Consider the following 16488-nt stretch of genomic DNA (forward strand, 5'->3'; position numbering starts at 1 on the left):
CACCCCCATCTCCTACCTACTAGCCTCACCCTGCCCCCTTGACCTGTCCGTCCTTCCTGGACTGACCGATCCCCTCCCTAACTCCCCACCTACACTCACCTTTACTGGCTCCATCCCCGCCTCTTTGACCTGTCTGTCTCCTCTCCACCTATCTTCTCCTTTATCCATCTTCTATCTGCCTCCCCCTCTCTCCCTATTTATTTCAGAACCCCCTTCCCCTCCCCCATTTCTGAAGAAGGGTCTAGGCCCAAAACGTCAGCTTTCCTGCTCCTCTGATGCTGCTTGGCCTGTTGTGTTCATCCAGCTCTATACCTTGTTATCTCAGATTCTCCAGCATCTGCAGTTCCTACTATCTCTGAAATAAGTTTTCATAGTTCAGCAAACAAGAAAATTAGGTTTATTTACAAACTGGCTACCTCAGGGGTGGCTGAGTCCATGCAGACAATCAGTTGATCAAAGCCACATTATTAGAGGCGAGTTATAATTTGAAGGGTTAATGGGTGTCAGTTTCACGGTGAACAAAGGAAAAAATGTGCCCAAGTTTAAACAAAGAAAGAAAAGTAGCCTGATTTTGGAAGCAGCACAAAAGTCAACAGAAAACAAGTTTGAAATCAAAAATAGAAAAAAGAAAAAGGAAGAAGTGTTGAAGGCACACAAGAAGTACACAAAAATATAAAGTGAAAAGAAAAAAGCAAAAGAAGAGCACACAGCAGAAACCATGCTGAAGACATATACAGAGTGACTCCATGGTAATAAGCTGACTGAAACTCAGATTTCTGCATATCAATAGTGTCTTAAAAAGATAAAAGATCATAAGGCTGGTACCACATCCTCCAGCATGAATTAGAAGACTATGACATTCCTATTCATGTTCAAACTTTTTAAACTAAGGCAGCTATGTTTCATAGATCTTGCAGTTGGAAAGCAGTTACACAAGCTGTGAAAACACTGATAATAATTTGTAAAGGTGGATTACACAAAGCCAATACTATGAGTTTATCTGAAGAGGAGCAGAAAGGTGCCTTAAAGATATGCAAATTTGGAGAAGATTAGCTGCGTATAAGGGTTAATTGTCAAATGTACCACTTAGAATTGATGTCCTACCAGTGACAGCAACAGGAATCAATTGATCAATTTGTCAGTCAATGCTGTAACAGGGGTGACAATATGATGTTTCAGAAACTGAAATGTTGGAGTGGATAACTGTGTTGGTAATTGCCTCAACACTTATCGAAGCATTCCAAAAGGACCACCTGGAAAAAATGAAAGGTTACAGCATTGATTCACTGCTAGCAGATGGCATAAAATATGAAGCCAGGACAGTCAGACATCAGCAAGTACTGGATACAGCCAACAGCACTGCACTGTAGCCAGAACACAAAAAACGAGTTAGCTGTGTGGCATGGAGGGTCTATCGCACCCCAGAAAGCCGTCCTGCATTCCAAGATCTATGCAAAGCAGTGGTAAAAAATGACACTGGGCCAACCTAACAAACAAATCTGGCTCCAAAATCGCAGCCAGAGAGTATAACAGGGAACAGCCAAACAGAAGTCTGACACAGTAGCATGACAATATCAGCAAGGAATGTACCAGAGACCTGAGTAAACATAAGCTGATGCAGAGAGATCACAGAAAGACAGACCTGAGACATAACCTGGAGAGGAACAACCTTTAACCACAGGATAAACAAACATTTGATATCATGTGGATAAAGCCAGGCAATGAGAAGCTGTTGGCACAATCAAAATCATTAGCCCCCCAAAAAACTAGCAAATACACAAGAAAAATCAAGATTGACATGGGAGTTTGTGCAAGTATCTTAACAGTTCAAATTCTGAAGGACATATACCTACATTGTGGGAACACAATGCTAAACCCAACTTCAGCCAAATGAACCGTTCACAATAGGTTACCCATCCCATACATTGGAATATTAATGATGCAATGCAGCTGTGTGAATTTAACCACAAGTACTTTACTTGGTAAACATGAGCAGCGCACCACAGCAGGTCCACCAGTGTATACAGATCTCAACATTAGCTGACACACAGAGATCACAAAAAGACAGACCTGAGACAAGACCTGGAGGGGAACAATTAAGGTGGCTAGCAGTAGCAGGGACTGAGAATACTCACATTAAGGCAATCCATGATTTACAACAATTGTACCCAGTCAGGTTTAATGCTGTATTGCATCTGAGAGAAGATTTAATTTTGTCAATTAACCCTTCCACAAAGTGCAGTATTTGCATAGAGGAAAAGTTTAAGTGCAAGCTTGATCCCGAAGAATGCAATGGCACTGTTCATTGTGTGCATCACCACACAGACTGCTGTAGTTCAATTACCTGTGAACTAAAAGAGGATAGTGCAACCAGAGTATGTCTGGATGTGAAAATCCTTGAGGGATACCCACACAAGATTCCAACACTAGGGGAATTGAATTCCAGGTTCCTAGGATCCAAGTCCCTCTCTGAGCTGGACACCATACATGGATATCAGTTGGTGCACTTAGCCAAGGGGTCTCACAAAGTCATTGCCTTTCACTGTTTGGAAAATATTGCTTCCACAGACTACCTTTCGGTTTGTCTGTCAGTCAAGACAAGCAGCGTATGGACAGAATTATAGAAACTGTGCCTGGGTGTCGATTCATTGTTGATGATATTACAGTAATGAGCAACATCAAAGAAAAACATGGCCAAATCCTTCACTTTTTGATGGTGGTAGCTCACCATGAAAAGCTCATGTTCAGCAATAAGAAGTGCAGATGAATATAAGTTAGGTTAATATTTTTGACTCTGTACATTCAGGTTCTGGAATCTCTCCTAATCCAGGCAAAGTCCACAAAGAACCGAAACAACGAGGGCAAAATCTTCCTGAGCACTTGCCCCATATGCTTTGCCGAAACAACTCACTTGTATGGACAATTAAGTTGAAAAAAACTTGGAAGTGTGAGAAAATTCATCCTAAGCCATAGCTGAAGTGACAACCTGTAAGATACTTTGACACAACAACTTAGCTGCAAAGTGGACAATGTATCTGGGGGAGATAATCAGACACCATATGAGGATGGGGCTTAAGAAAGAGTTTAATAAAACAGCAAATTAGTTTAAACTAGCAAACTCAGACACATGGACAAAAGAAAAGAAAATCCAAAGAATAATGATGGAAAAAAATTGGTAAGGGTATGAAGAAGATTAAGGATTTAGTGTTGCAAAGCTATGAGGAAAAGTCAGGAAACTGACTGATTGTTTTGGAGGGACATGAAAAGCTGCAATGCTGTAGATGTGGCTTTGGTCAATGCCAGACTAGGAATTAAATATTCCAAGTTTTTAACGTTTTACGGGTATATATAAAAAAAAGTCAGAGGATGGATGATATTCACAATAAAAGACACTACTACAGGCATGGAAGGGCATATTTACACTGATGTTAGTACACATTTTTCTGTGTTGAGATAAGAAATCTGTGTAAAATTGACATAACTTGCATTTGCAAATGAGGAACCGCATGCTGGATTTATGCCCAAGCAAGACTGATTTGCCCAACTTTTTATGTGGACTGATGGCAAGTTGTTAAAGCACGCATTGTAGGTCACAATCAACAAAATACCATCTTAAAATTAACTTTGCTGACTGTGGAGTGGGAAGGATGACCCCCACATTCAAATAAATAGCAGTCACTGAACCCTATCCTTCTAATTACAGTCTCCCCCCTCCAAACACCCCTCCCACCCCACCCCGCCACTGCCCTGACATTAAGTCACCACTTCTTTTCCAGTCCCCAATATCACATTTACCTGGTAGCCAATATAACACCAGCTATGACCCAACCTTCAAACATGCTTAGCTGATGACTTGTCAGCTCTTCTCAGCTCACTGGCTTGACGGAAGTGAGGCTCAAGGCCCAAAATCTGGGCTGCTTAGGCCTCATAGTACAGACACTAAGTTTGTTCCCTATGCCCTTGGTTACAAAAGTTCAGTTGGTGTGAATTTTGAGGGTGATAAGAATGCTGTTCACACACTTTAACTTGGCTTTGTTTCATGAAACTTCACAAAAATGGTTGCAAGTAATACAAGAATAAAAAAGAACAATCTGTTAAACAGCCTCAAATCGTAACCATGCAATCCATCTGTACATAAACCAACAACATTCAATCACAAGGATATAAATAAATTACATCAAACCCATCAGTACTTGAATATTTGATCAAATTAATTAATTTGGATTGCAATCATATTCTTTGTTCACACCTGTTCAAATGGACTTTTCTCCTTAATTGGTTTTGCTCCAACAAAAATCCAGTTGTCCCGAAACTTAACATCATGAACTAAGGAGCTTCCGAGCTCACTAAAAAGTGTTCTTACTTCATCAGTAAGCCTAAAAAAAGGGAAAAAAATGATTAATTTGTATTTACTTCAAGCAACCACATAATTTTTTTTAAAATGTGGACTCAACTACAAAAGGTCTAGAGAAGAGCTGTGACCAATCAGGAAAGCCTGTATGCGACAGCGAATTAGCACACTGGTCTTTGACTTCTGGATCCATGTTTTAATACATTTAAGACTGAGGTATTGAAGCTCTCTGCATGCCTGGGAGGTAACTTTTAAAATGAGTTTGGCCCACTGATATGTTTGGTGTGGTATGAGGCACAGGATGGGAACCAACAAGAGGGAAGAACATACTTGATCTCATCCTTACCAATCTATCAGCTGCAGATGTATTTGTCTCCAATACAGTATTGATGAGTGACTACTGTGTAGTCCTTGTAGAGAAGTCCCGCCTTCACATTGAGAATATCTTCCATTGTAATTTCACCATGCTAAACGGGCAGATTTAGCATGGATTCAGCAACTCAAAACTGGGCATCCATGAAATGTTGTGGGCCATCAACAGCAGCAGAATTGTACTCCAACATTCCCCACCCAACCATTACCATCAGGCTAGGGGATTAATCCTGGTTCAATGAAGGGTGCAGGACAGCATGTCAGAAGTTTGACACCATCTAGGACAAAGCAACCCGCCTGATTGTCATCACATCCATAAGCATCCACTCCCTCCACCACTGACACTCAGCAGCGTATACTATGTACAAGATACACTGCAGAAATTCACCAAAGATCCTTAGACAGTACCTTCCAAATGCACGACTACTTCTATCCAGAAGGACAAGGGCAGCAGATATATGGGAACACCACTAACTGCAAGTTCCCCTCCAAGCCGCTCACCATCCCGACTTGGACATATATCGCTACTCCTTCACTGTCACTGGGTCAAAATCCTGGCATTCTCTGCATAATGGCATTATGGGTTAACCTACAGCAGGTGGACTGCAGCGGTTCAAGAAGGCAGCTCACCACCACCTTCTCAAAGGCAACTAGGGACAGGTAATAAGTGCTGGCCAATCAGTGATGCCCATGTCCCATGTGTGAATGAATAAAAAGAATTTCCATGCTACAAAAATACCAATTTGCATTTACATAGCTCTCTTAATGCAAAAAAAACCCAAGTCATCTTTTAAAAGTGATGATAATAATAATTGTGAAAAGCTTGATCAAAGAATAGGAGCGTAAGGAAGGCCTAAAATGAGAAGATGGCATTAACATCATTGAATCCCTTTGCAATCAGCACTGTGGAGTTACCATTGACCAGAAACTAAATTTCTAACTCACCTCCTAACCTCCCAGAGCCCACAATTCGTGTGTATGGATGGAATTCTTATCCCTGGCTTGCATGAGTATAGCCCTAACAACACTGAAGAAACTCAATATTACCTGGACAAAGCAATCTGCCAATTGGCACCCCACTTGAAACTTTAAAAATAATTCCCTCCACCACCAAGTGGGAGTAGTTGTGTACCATCTATAAGATGCACTCTCGCAGCTCAGGATTGCTCAACAACACTTTCCACGCCTGTGACCTTTGCCAGCTGAAAGGTGAAGATGGGAACACTACCATTTCCATGATCTCCTCCAAGACACTCACCATCCTGACTTGGAAATACATTGTTGTTCCTTCAATGTCACTGGGTCAAAATCCTGAAGCTCTCCTTCCTATCAGTACTATGGGTGTACCTATCCACCATAGACTGCAGTGACTCAGGGTGAGAGCTTACCACCATGTTCGCAAGGGCATTTAGGGTTGCACAATAAATGTTGACCCAGCCAGTGACACCCTTATCCCAGGAATGAACGAATAAGAATAAGAAGATGGTGGTTGAGGGAATTTCAGTCAGTGGGATCTGGACAGCTGCTGAATGTATAATCATGTTTAATCAATGGTGGAGTATAACGAGGGTAATCATAAGAGGTTTAAGTCAATGAAACAGAAGGTTTGGTGGAAAGAGGTCACAGGTCGGAGAAATGAGGCTGCAAAGGAATTTAAACATCAAAGCAAAAATGTTCACATTGAAGGACTGGATCACTGAAAACCAATGTTGATCAGTGGGGACAGGATGAGATGTAAGAGTGAAGGTGCATTGCAGAGTTTTAGATGAGCTGATTTATGGAAGATAGAGAGAGGAGTTTGTGTCAGAATAGTTGAGTCTGAAGATGCCAAAGACATGAATGAATGTTTCAGCAGCAGTTTGGTTGAAATAAGGTTGAAGATAGAGGTCATAAGAGAGGTGGGACAAGTGATACATGAGAAATGGGACTGAAACATTGGCTCAAGTTCAGTTAGCACACCCCTTGTTAACAGCATTGTTAAACTTGACATAGCTGAAGTTGGGAATGGAGCGAATGAGTAGATTATAAAGTTTTTTGGTAGAGGCTGTGTCTATTTGATCTTTTCAGAGATTAGCTGGAGGACTTTCATCTCAAATGAGAGATTGTGGCATGTAACTTGCCCACATCTTTAGAGTGGCATCTTTGCAGACTTTTATTTTGGCATTATATAACTTGTTTCCAGGATGCTGGCATTTAGAAGTCACTACTTTCTTGAATATGGCTTTCAAACCTTGATAGCAGATGCATAAATCAATTTAAAAAACTGTCTGTCGGCCACGTTTCAGGATAAGGAAAGCTAATATAAACTTGGAAAGCTGATGACTTACTTATATCTAAAATGGTGCCAATGTGAAAGCAACTAAAATTTCACCTTCTGGTTTAATCTTTTCTCCCAATTCCCTTAAACTGTTGGTACTTGGCTTTATGCACAGTGTTTGGAAATCAGGTTTTATATGGGAATTGATGACCTAAAAAACTCTAGAATAGGTAAAGAGAATGCCTTTAATGGGAGAATTTCATCCACATTTTAAAATTTCCAATCCATCCTTTATTTATTGCTTAAGAAAGATGCGCTTCCTTTCCTATTCTGAGGTGGATGTTAAATTGATGAAACACAGTATAAACTGCTGATAATAATGTAGCTGCAGTTAAAGGCATTAATAAGTCAACAATTCAGATTTTATTATTTTGATACTCAACTGATACCTCTAACCTCAGCATCTAGAGCTACTACCTCTCCTAACCTACTAGCCAGTGTGCCAAAGTTCTGGAGCAAGTTACCAGTCAGTATGATAGCCAGTGATGAACATTAAGCAAGCATGCTGTTCAACAGCACATTAAATATGATGCAGCATGTGTTTAACCCAAATTAGCAGCTTACTGTCCCAGCTGGTAACCTCCTTCACAGCATTAGAACAGGCACAGACAGATGGAGAGATGCAACAGGGTTGGATGGATGTATTAGAAATAGCAGCATAGGCAAGTCTCAGTGGAGTGGAAGCAGTATTAGGCAGCAGATCCACTATGTTTTCTCACAAAATGTTTTCCTGTAGGTAATAGAAAAGCAGGCAGTAAAAGTTTGTACACTGGGATAGCTTTGTTGCAATGGATTTACTGCTATAAATGATTTTGTTATAAATGATTTCTATTGTAATTATTAATTAAATGCTACATGTACCATGGATGAGTTTGTATTTGTTATCCCAAATATTCACATGTGGTGAGATCACAATAAAACAAATTAGAACAGGATCATATGATGTGGTCTTGAGACCAGGCCACCATAGCCCATGACCCATTCCATCCAAAAGTTACTTTGACTCACTTTGTTGCCGGTTCATCAAAAGAAGCAAGTAAGACAATAGTCCCAGGTTTAACCTGATGTAAGAAAGCCACCAGCAACTTGATATCTGGAAGAAAGGAAATTAGTAATCTCTTAATTCTATAATTTTAATCTTATTGTGATGTGAACATTGGTTCCTTGGTTTGTGTTTAGAGACAGTAATTAAAATTGAAACCATTATGTTCTGTTTGCATTTGTAGTGAATTATCTCCACATCCATACCTTCCAGCATCCACAAATGTCTAACAACAAAGGAAAGGGATAGACTGGGTCAATTATTTTGTGCAGGCTAAATCAGAACAAATTCATTTCAAGTTTAGAAACATCTTACTTCCAGTCCACATGTCGAAAAAGTCAGTTGCTATTAGATTACCAGATGAAGCTGTGAAATAAAGAGACATAATCATAATGTATTAGAAATAATAACTAATATGAAGCAATAGGAACATTTATTCATCACATGTTCGCTGTCTACTCACCATTAACTAAAGCAATGTTTAGCCCTTTTCCAATGTTATTCTTTACACTGGTCATGAGTCTATAAGGAAGAGAAAAAAAGGAGACATCTCAAATAGCAAGCAGTAATTTTTACCATGGTCCTGAACCTGTGATTTGTGCAGTGTCTATATGACTGCTAAGCTGAACATTAAGCATTGTCAGACTATTTCACCTTGGAGTGAGGAGTGCATTATATTCAATACAATCCTTGCCATCATTCAACATTGACAGAAAAGCAGGGGTTACTTTGTCGAGGACTACAGATTGGAAATGCTAACTCACTTTGACTTGAGACCTTGTACAATATCTGAATGGTGTCACAAATGTCTGGAAAAAGTTATTTTTCAGGAAATCTACTCTGATGACCAGAACACGAGGTCTGAATTGGTTTATGTATCTGAAGATTTAAGCCCACTGATTGTTTATCTGCAGATTTTCTTTATTTCCCATTTGGCTTTAATCCATTTCAATCAATCAACATCAGACACTCCTTTCTTCATTTCTGCTGATCTCCTATAATTGTGTGCTTCCCTTCTATGGTCAATATCAGGAATGAGGACAAAGTTATACTAAAATTATTTGCTGGCTGAATACTTCATTTTGTTTCTTGACTCTGGTTAATGTTTTATTAAATACTGAATGTCTTGCACCATTGTAAGTCAAAACTAAATAATTAAGAGGCATACATTAGATTTAGAATGATCTTCAGTTAAACAAATATCATGGGAGGTTTATAATTCAAAGGATATTTACAATCCAGCTGCAGCATTGTTCAGAGTTAGATCTTTGTTACTTACGCTTTATCATTGAAACAAATGCTGGGTCCAACAACATTAGCTGCCCCGCTAATGATTTTAAATGGGAAATGGTTTGCAGTACAATGTGTATCCAATTCACACAGGGACTTCTTAACTTTTGGCTCTGTAAAAGTTAATAAAAAACACATAATGTACTTCTCATTATTCAAAAACATAATTACCTAGAAACTAGCAATGTTGTTCCTTTTTCTTTCAGTGATAAAATGGGTTTCAAAGGATCCAATGAAGAAGGCTGTGAGCATGTACATGCACTACACTGGAAATTTGCTGCCTGCCATATCAATAAAAAAGGCAGGAAATGAAGCACCCAAGGACAGTGCTGAAACAAGCAATAGACACTGCATGTGTGAATTGAGACCCAACACCTGTTTGAGAATTGGGTGACTACTTAGTCAAATGTCTCCATTCAGTTCTCTTAGGAACAGATTATATACTTCCTGTTGATTAATGGCTTCATAGAATATATAAAACAGCTTCATAAGTGAATTAGAAAATGTGGGTGTAATTGGATTTACTTCTATGATCTTACTGGCAGTGTCTGGAAATTTCAGCAAAACTGGACTGAAATTCTTTAAAAGTTAACTATTTCTTCATCAAGCACTTCGTAACCTGTTATCACTTTAAGAGTGATGGACTGTTAAGAAGCTCAACATACAGAAGAATCAAGTACCTGGATGTAATCACATAACCTGAGGCCACAACCGCTCTACATTACAGCACCCTAGACAAAAGATCTGTCTACAGATTACTCTGTACTGTACATACTAGTTGAGCCGTAAACAAAATGATCCAGAGATCTTCAGGTAAATAGAACCTGCACATCTCATTGTGTTATATTTAGATAGCACAAGCAATCATTATGCGTTGTAGCTATGGTCATTTCCTAAATGCCCAAGCATAAGCACCAGACAATGTCAGAGATTATTTACTCCCAGTATAGCACCCAGCTGTTGACTTGTCAAATGTGTAACTAAGTATTGGAGCAGCTTGCCCTCAGAGTAGACATACTCAGTTTTGTTGGCCAACCATAATGAAATATTGGCAAACTCAACTTGAACCCCAAACTCTCTACTTTGGCAACTGAGGTAAATTAAAACTAATCATTTGAGTCCAAGAATAAAGATGTCTTGCTGTGGTTGTATCGAGCTTTGGTGAGTCCTCAACTGGAGTACTGGGTCCATTTTTTTTTCTCCTAATGTAAGGAAGTAAATACTTGTCCTACAGTGGGTTCAATGGAGGTTCACTAGATTAATCCCTAGCATGGTGAGATTGTCATATGAGGAAAGATTGAGTAAACTGTGTCTGTATTCTCTGGAGTTTCAAAGAATGAGAGGGATCTCGTTGAAGTTCACAAAATTCTTACAGGGCACAACTGGCTGGAAATTGATAGGATACTTCCCTGGCTGGTGATTCTAGAGAACATAATCTCAGGATAAGGAGCAGGTTATTTAAGACTGAGATGTGGAGGAATTTATTCACCTCAGAGGGTGATGAATCCTTGCAAATCTTTCCCTGGGGAGTGTCAAAGATCACTCATTGAGCAAGTTCAGAACAGAAGTCAACACAGTTTCTGAAGGCTAATGACATTAAGAAATATGGAGATAATGCGAGAGAGTGCACTGAAGAGATGATTAGCCGTGACCTAGAATGATGGAGGAGGCTCAATGAATTGAATGGTGTTATGGACCAGACCAGACCCCCTCAAAATATAATAAGAAGGTAGCCTATACCTTAACTTTATCTTATTTCAAACGTAAATGTGAGGTGCTGTGTTCTGAATGCAATTCAATGGATCAAACTATTCAACATTACGCAAAACACAATTTATTCAAACACTATAGTTGAAACACAACAAAAGAAAGAGGAACTTGGAATAACTTAACTCTATTGGAAAACTTGCATGCAACATCAACAGCCCAGGAGGAAAAACATCCAGAGAAAACTCAAAGAGTGTAGCATCCAGGAGATTCACTGCTTTCTAACCCTGCAGAGACCCCAACTATTGAAAGCTTAAATAAAGATCCCTGAATCTGTGGGAGCTCAACTATATGCATTCATGCTGCTTCTATTGTTCAAACTTCTAAAAAAAAACCCAAGGCCTCTCAAGCTGTTTACTCTCTTACAGACTGCTCACTACCTCTCGTTCAATCTTTCTTTTAAGAAAAATCCAGGACAAAATAACATCTTTCAGCCACAGCATTGTCACAAAGGCCTACTCCCATTCCTATGTTCCAAAGCAACACATCACAGTTCTATCACAAACATAAACAAAAATTTTAACATGACTCTCTTTGAGATACTGACGGAACCACTGTGTAATATTTTAAAAATCGCATTTTAAAATTTATCTGAATCAATTTTCTTTGTCAACATTCAAAACTATCATTCAGGTTTATATAAATCTAACAGTTACTGTCACTGACAGAACACAAGAAATATTTCCATTCGAATATATAACAATACATCAAAGTTGACTTCTGCTTTTTTAGAAATATGGAATTTGATGTCCGTACCTGCTAAGTGTTCCGCATTATTCTGTTTTTCTGAAGAATTCATCAATTTATTTGCAACGAACAATGTCAGGCCACTGACCAGCAGGACCACTACACCGCGTATCACAACTGGAAGATAACATTTGAAATTAGTTATTCCTTGTAGTATTACAATTGAATTTTTCTGTTTGTAATGTCTGGGTGATCAGCTCCCTGTAGAGATCCTGACTGTAATTCTTTCCTTGGTGATCTATGTCCCTTTCTCCTTCACTTCTTAAGTCACCTCTGCAGCAACAACAATTTGACCACTAGCATAAACTGTTACGGTCCATCCCCTGACCAAGTTTCCAATTGCCTTTCCTTAAATTTGGCTTCCAACTTCCAGGGCTTCTCTTTAGGCATTAAGATGTTGTTTCCTACCCTGAAACATACAGTTAAACATAGCCGCTTGCCTTTGTTCTGCTGTAGTGTTGCTTTAATCTCTTTATGCTGTTAACTTCTATCACTGTGCCTCCATGTAATGGGAATCGTAACACGATTGAATTTCGTATCCAGTTTGAGAAATAGAAGGATGGATAGGACACTGGTGTTTTAAACTTAAGGCACATTCCAGTGAGAAAGAAACATTTTCAGGAAAGGACACATTATTTAAAACTAATACCATGACCCTTTTGGGAAAATTGTGCAAGATGTCAAGCATCCCAATTCCATGAAATGTCACGAATACAAAATATATCAAATTTAATCTCTAGGATAATAAAGTCTCCAGGCTAATGAAGCTCAGAGCAGGATACATTAATAAACAAGAAAACAAAAACCTACCTATTATAACATACTAACGCTCTAAAATGTGCAAAAAAGGTTCTTAATTACTAATATGCAAACTTAAACTATACCCATTTTAAATCCAAACATTCACATTCATTCACAAACATTATAGATAGGACAGACAAGACAATTTATTTTTTCATGAGTACTGTGCCTGGAAAATATGGACAAAAAAGTAAAGTTTGTGGATCAGAGACCAAACCACAATGAGTAAATGATGTAGCCTTCTCTCAATTCTTTTTTGGTTTAAGGTGATTATATTACATTGTTATTGACAGTAGCGATCTCAATTGCTAGCTGGTTAATTGGACATTAAGTCTTGACTTGATTGAGCAGTTGTTTGGTTTTTTTGGCAGAGTCTTTTGTTATTTACTTTCCGCTCAGAGAGAGAGAAAATGATCTCACTGGCTGGCAAGTTTTTGGATATCTGAGTTTTTTTTCTTTATTCATTCACGGAATGAGGGTGTCGCTGGCTGGGCAGGATTTATTGCCCATCTCTAATTGCCCAGAGGGCAGTTAAGAGTCAACCACGTTGCTGTGGGTCTGAAGTCACATGTAGGCCCGACTAGGTAAGGACGGCAGTTTCCATCCTAGCTGCTGTCTCTCCTTTCAATTCAGTGACAAACTGCTACTTATAACCAATCCACACGATGTTGCTAGGCAGCTACTTATTTATTCCCCAAAGAAACCTGTGTTCAGTGTCCCACAAAACTGTCAAATTCACTTTCAGCAAAAGAACACAATACAGTTCTACTTTTCCTTTGAACTGTAAAAAAAATCAAGTTGAAAATTCAAATTTCCATTCTTATAATTCCATATAGAATAATGTATAATCCTTACACAATCGTGGAAGTTGATGATCATTTGAAACTGAAAGAAAAACTTCTGAAAGTTCAGTTGCAGATCAAAAGATCGGACAGAACAACAAGGGATGACAAAAAGATTAATAAGGAAGGAGAAATTAGAGCATGACAGAAAGCTAGCCAGTTTCTACAAGTATTTAAAAAGAAAATGAGGCAAGTAACGGTGAATTGACTCTCTTGAGAGTGAATCTGGGGAATTAGTACTGGAAGCTAAGAACATAGCAGATGAAATTTGCATCTGTCTCCACTGTAGAGAAATCAAATAACATCCCAAATATAACTGTGAAATAGAATGTGTTATTTAAAACAATCAGGAAAAGGGTACTGAAACAATTATTGTCGCAAAAAACTGGTAAGTTGCCACTAAATGAAAACCAAAAGGACTGTGGATGCTGTAAATAAGAACAAAAACAGAAGTTGCTGGAAAAGCTCAGCAGATCTGGCAGCATCTGTGAAGAAAAAAATCAGAATTAACGTTTTGGGTCCAGTGACCCTCCCTCAGAATGTAAGTAGCCACATCCTGATGGGCTTCATCCCAGGGTGTGAAAAGGAGTAGCTGCTGGGATAGTAAATGTAATGGTTTTCCCTTTTGAAAATTCCCTAGAGTCTGGAAAAGCCCCATCAGATTGGAAGAGAGCAAATGTGATTTGTCTATTCCAAGAAAAGAGAGAGACAGAAAGCAAGAAACAACAGGTGATTGGGAAAATGTTGGAATTTATTATTAATGAGTTCCCAGAACACAGAACACAAAATCACAGCAGGGCACATAGAAAGTTTTATCATAATCAGGGGAGATGGTATGTAGTGATAATATCACTAGACTAGTAATCCACAGGCCCAGGATAATTATGGATGGAATTTAAATACAATGAATAAATCTAGAATTGAAAATTTTTCACAGCAATGGTGACCATGAAATAATCATGAATTTTTCTAAAACCCCTTTTGGTCACTAAAGAAAAACCAAAAGAACTGAGAATTCTGTATATCAGAAAGAAAAACAGCATCGGTAGAAACAAATCAGAGTTAACATTTCAGGACTCAGAACAGGGGAAGGGTCACTCGACTCAAAACATTAATTCTGTTTTCCCTTCACAGTTACTGCTAGACCCGCTGAGCTTTTCCAGCAATTTCTGTTTTTGTTCCCCTTTGGTCACTAATGTCATTCAGGGAATGAAATCTGCCATCTTTACCCAGTCTGGCCAACAAGCAACTTTGGATCCACAGCAACGTGTTTGATTCTTAACAGCTAAGCAAGGTGAGCATACGTGGTCACCTTCAGATTGGCAGGATGTGATGAATGGAGTGCCACAAGGATCAGAGGTTTTAATTCTTTAAAATTCATATTAATAAGAATGGGCATGGGGGGGGCGGGGTTGGCAGGGGTTTGGTGAAAGGGCTGATTCTTTTCAAGGGGGGATCAGTAAGGAGTTAAAAGTGGGGTGGCGAGTGTCCGGAAGAGGGGCAATGAGGCAATTCAGTGAGGGGTGGTGAGTGGGACAGTGAAGGGTCAGTGGAGCAGTGGTGAGTGGTTGATTGGAAGAGGGGCAGTAAGTTGAGACAGTGATGTAGCTGCATAATGGTCAGAGATCAGGAGTGGGGCAGTGGAGGGACTTATCAAGGGTGACAGGAATGGGTGATGAGTGGGACAATCAGGGATCAGGAGTGGGGGTCAGTGAGGAGTCAGGAAAGATGTCAGGAAATGGGCATTGAGGAGCTAGGATGGGCAGAAGTGGGTTGGCTGGCAGAGGAGGACAATGGGCACACTGGTGGATGTCAGCAGTGGAGGTAAAGTAAACTGGATGCCAAGTCAGCCTGTACAAATGAATCCTAGGCAGTAGCACCAAACGTAGCCCATTTCTGAAGCAGGAGATCAGTTTGCAGTTCTTCCCCCTCATTGCTGGTCTCCACCCTGCCTGCGGCTAGCCTACTGGATCAACTGGTTTTTACATTCAGCTGCAGTTTCTTTTCTCATTACATGATTCACTCTCCTAGGCTGAACCACATTCCTCTGCTTCACTGGGATCTTACAGCCACCTACAACTCACTGTGTGTTTTTCTCTGTCCTGCAACTGATTCTACACTCACATGTGGATGTTCATTCATGAGGAAACGTGTCGTTCAGTGCATCCTTCAGCTACTCGATCCTTTCAAATAGCTTCTGGATGTTATTCACCCTGCAAACAAGTCTGTGGAACTGAATGAATTTCCTTGATGCTCTATACCAACTCCACCCTGCCAACATCAACTTCACTTCACTACAAGACTTCAAACTTTAATTCTGGATTCCCTCATGTTGTCCCATCTCTTTATCCCTTTTACTAAAGGAAATGTATGTTCTAATAATCACTCCAGAACCAGGCCGACTTGTGTCCATTCAGGGGATGGGAGCTGGGAGGGCTGGTTTCACCTGCTCCAGACGTGAGCTTCCATTTCAATTTACTTTACTGGCCTGGTAAACTTTTCTTCACCTTTCTTAAATCCTCTCTCCCATCATGTAAAAAAAAATCACTCATCCGATGTGAGTGTTGCTGGCTGTGCCAGCATTTACTGCCCATTCTAGTTTCCCTTTTGGGGTTAGTGTGGAACTGTCTTCCTGAATCACTGCAGTCCCTGCTATGCCAATAGGGAGGGCATTCCAGGATTCTGACCCAGCGACAAAGAAGGAACGGTGATATATTTCCAAGTCAGGGTGGTGAGTGGCTTGGAGGGGAACTTCTGGTGGTGGTGTTTCCATGCATCTGCTGCACTTGTCCTTCTAGATGGAAGTGGTTGTGGGTTTGGAAGATGTTGTCTGAGGATCTTTGGTGAACTTCTGAAGTGCATCTTGTAGATGATACAACCTGCTGCCATTGAGTGTTGGTGGTGGAGGGTGAATATTTGTGGATAAGCAGGTTACTTTGTCCTAATGATGTTAAACCTC

At 39.7% G+C, this 16488-nt stretch overlaps 1 protein-coding gene across 2 annotated transcripts in view; it reads right to left on the minus strand.

Annotated features, from left to right (window-relative positions):
• LOC109936224 (protein FAM3A-like) overlaps positions 1-16488 on the minus strand; it is a 43204-nt gene that overhangs the window by 4464 nt on the left and 22252 nt on the right. The window contains exons 3-8 of one of the 2 annotated variants that reach the window (XM_048606485.1): positions 11896-12003; positions 9362-9485; positions 8546-8604; positions 8398-8448; positions 8049-8133; positions 4250-4376 (exon numbers count right to left, since the gene is read on the minus strand). In XM_048606485.1, coding sequence (XP_048462442.1) covers positions 4250-4376; positions 8049-8133; positions 8398-8448; positions 8546-8604; positions 9362-9485; positions 11896-12003 — 554 coding nt within the window. Of the gene's footprint in view, positions 1-4249; positions 4377-7607; positions 7771-8048; positions 8134-8397; positions 8449-8545; positions 8605-9361; positions 9486-11895; positions 12004-16488 lie in introns of those variants that run through there. The other variant, XM_048606486.1, reaches the window with a different exon arrangement.

Source organism: Rhincodon typus, chromosome 16 (assembly GCF_021869965.1).
Source record: "Rhincodon typus isolate 14 chromosome 16, sRhiTyp1.1, whole genome shotgun sequence".
Lineage (NCBI taxonomy): Eukaryota > Metazoa > Chordata > Chondrichthyes > Orectolobiformes > Rhincodontidae > Rhincodon > Rhincodon typus.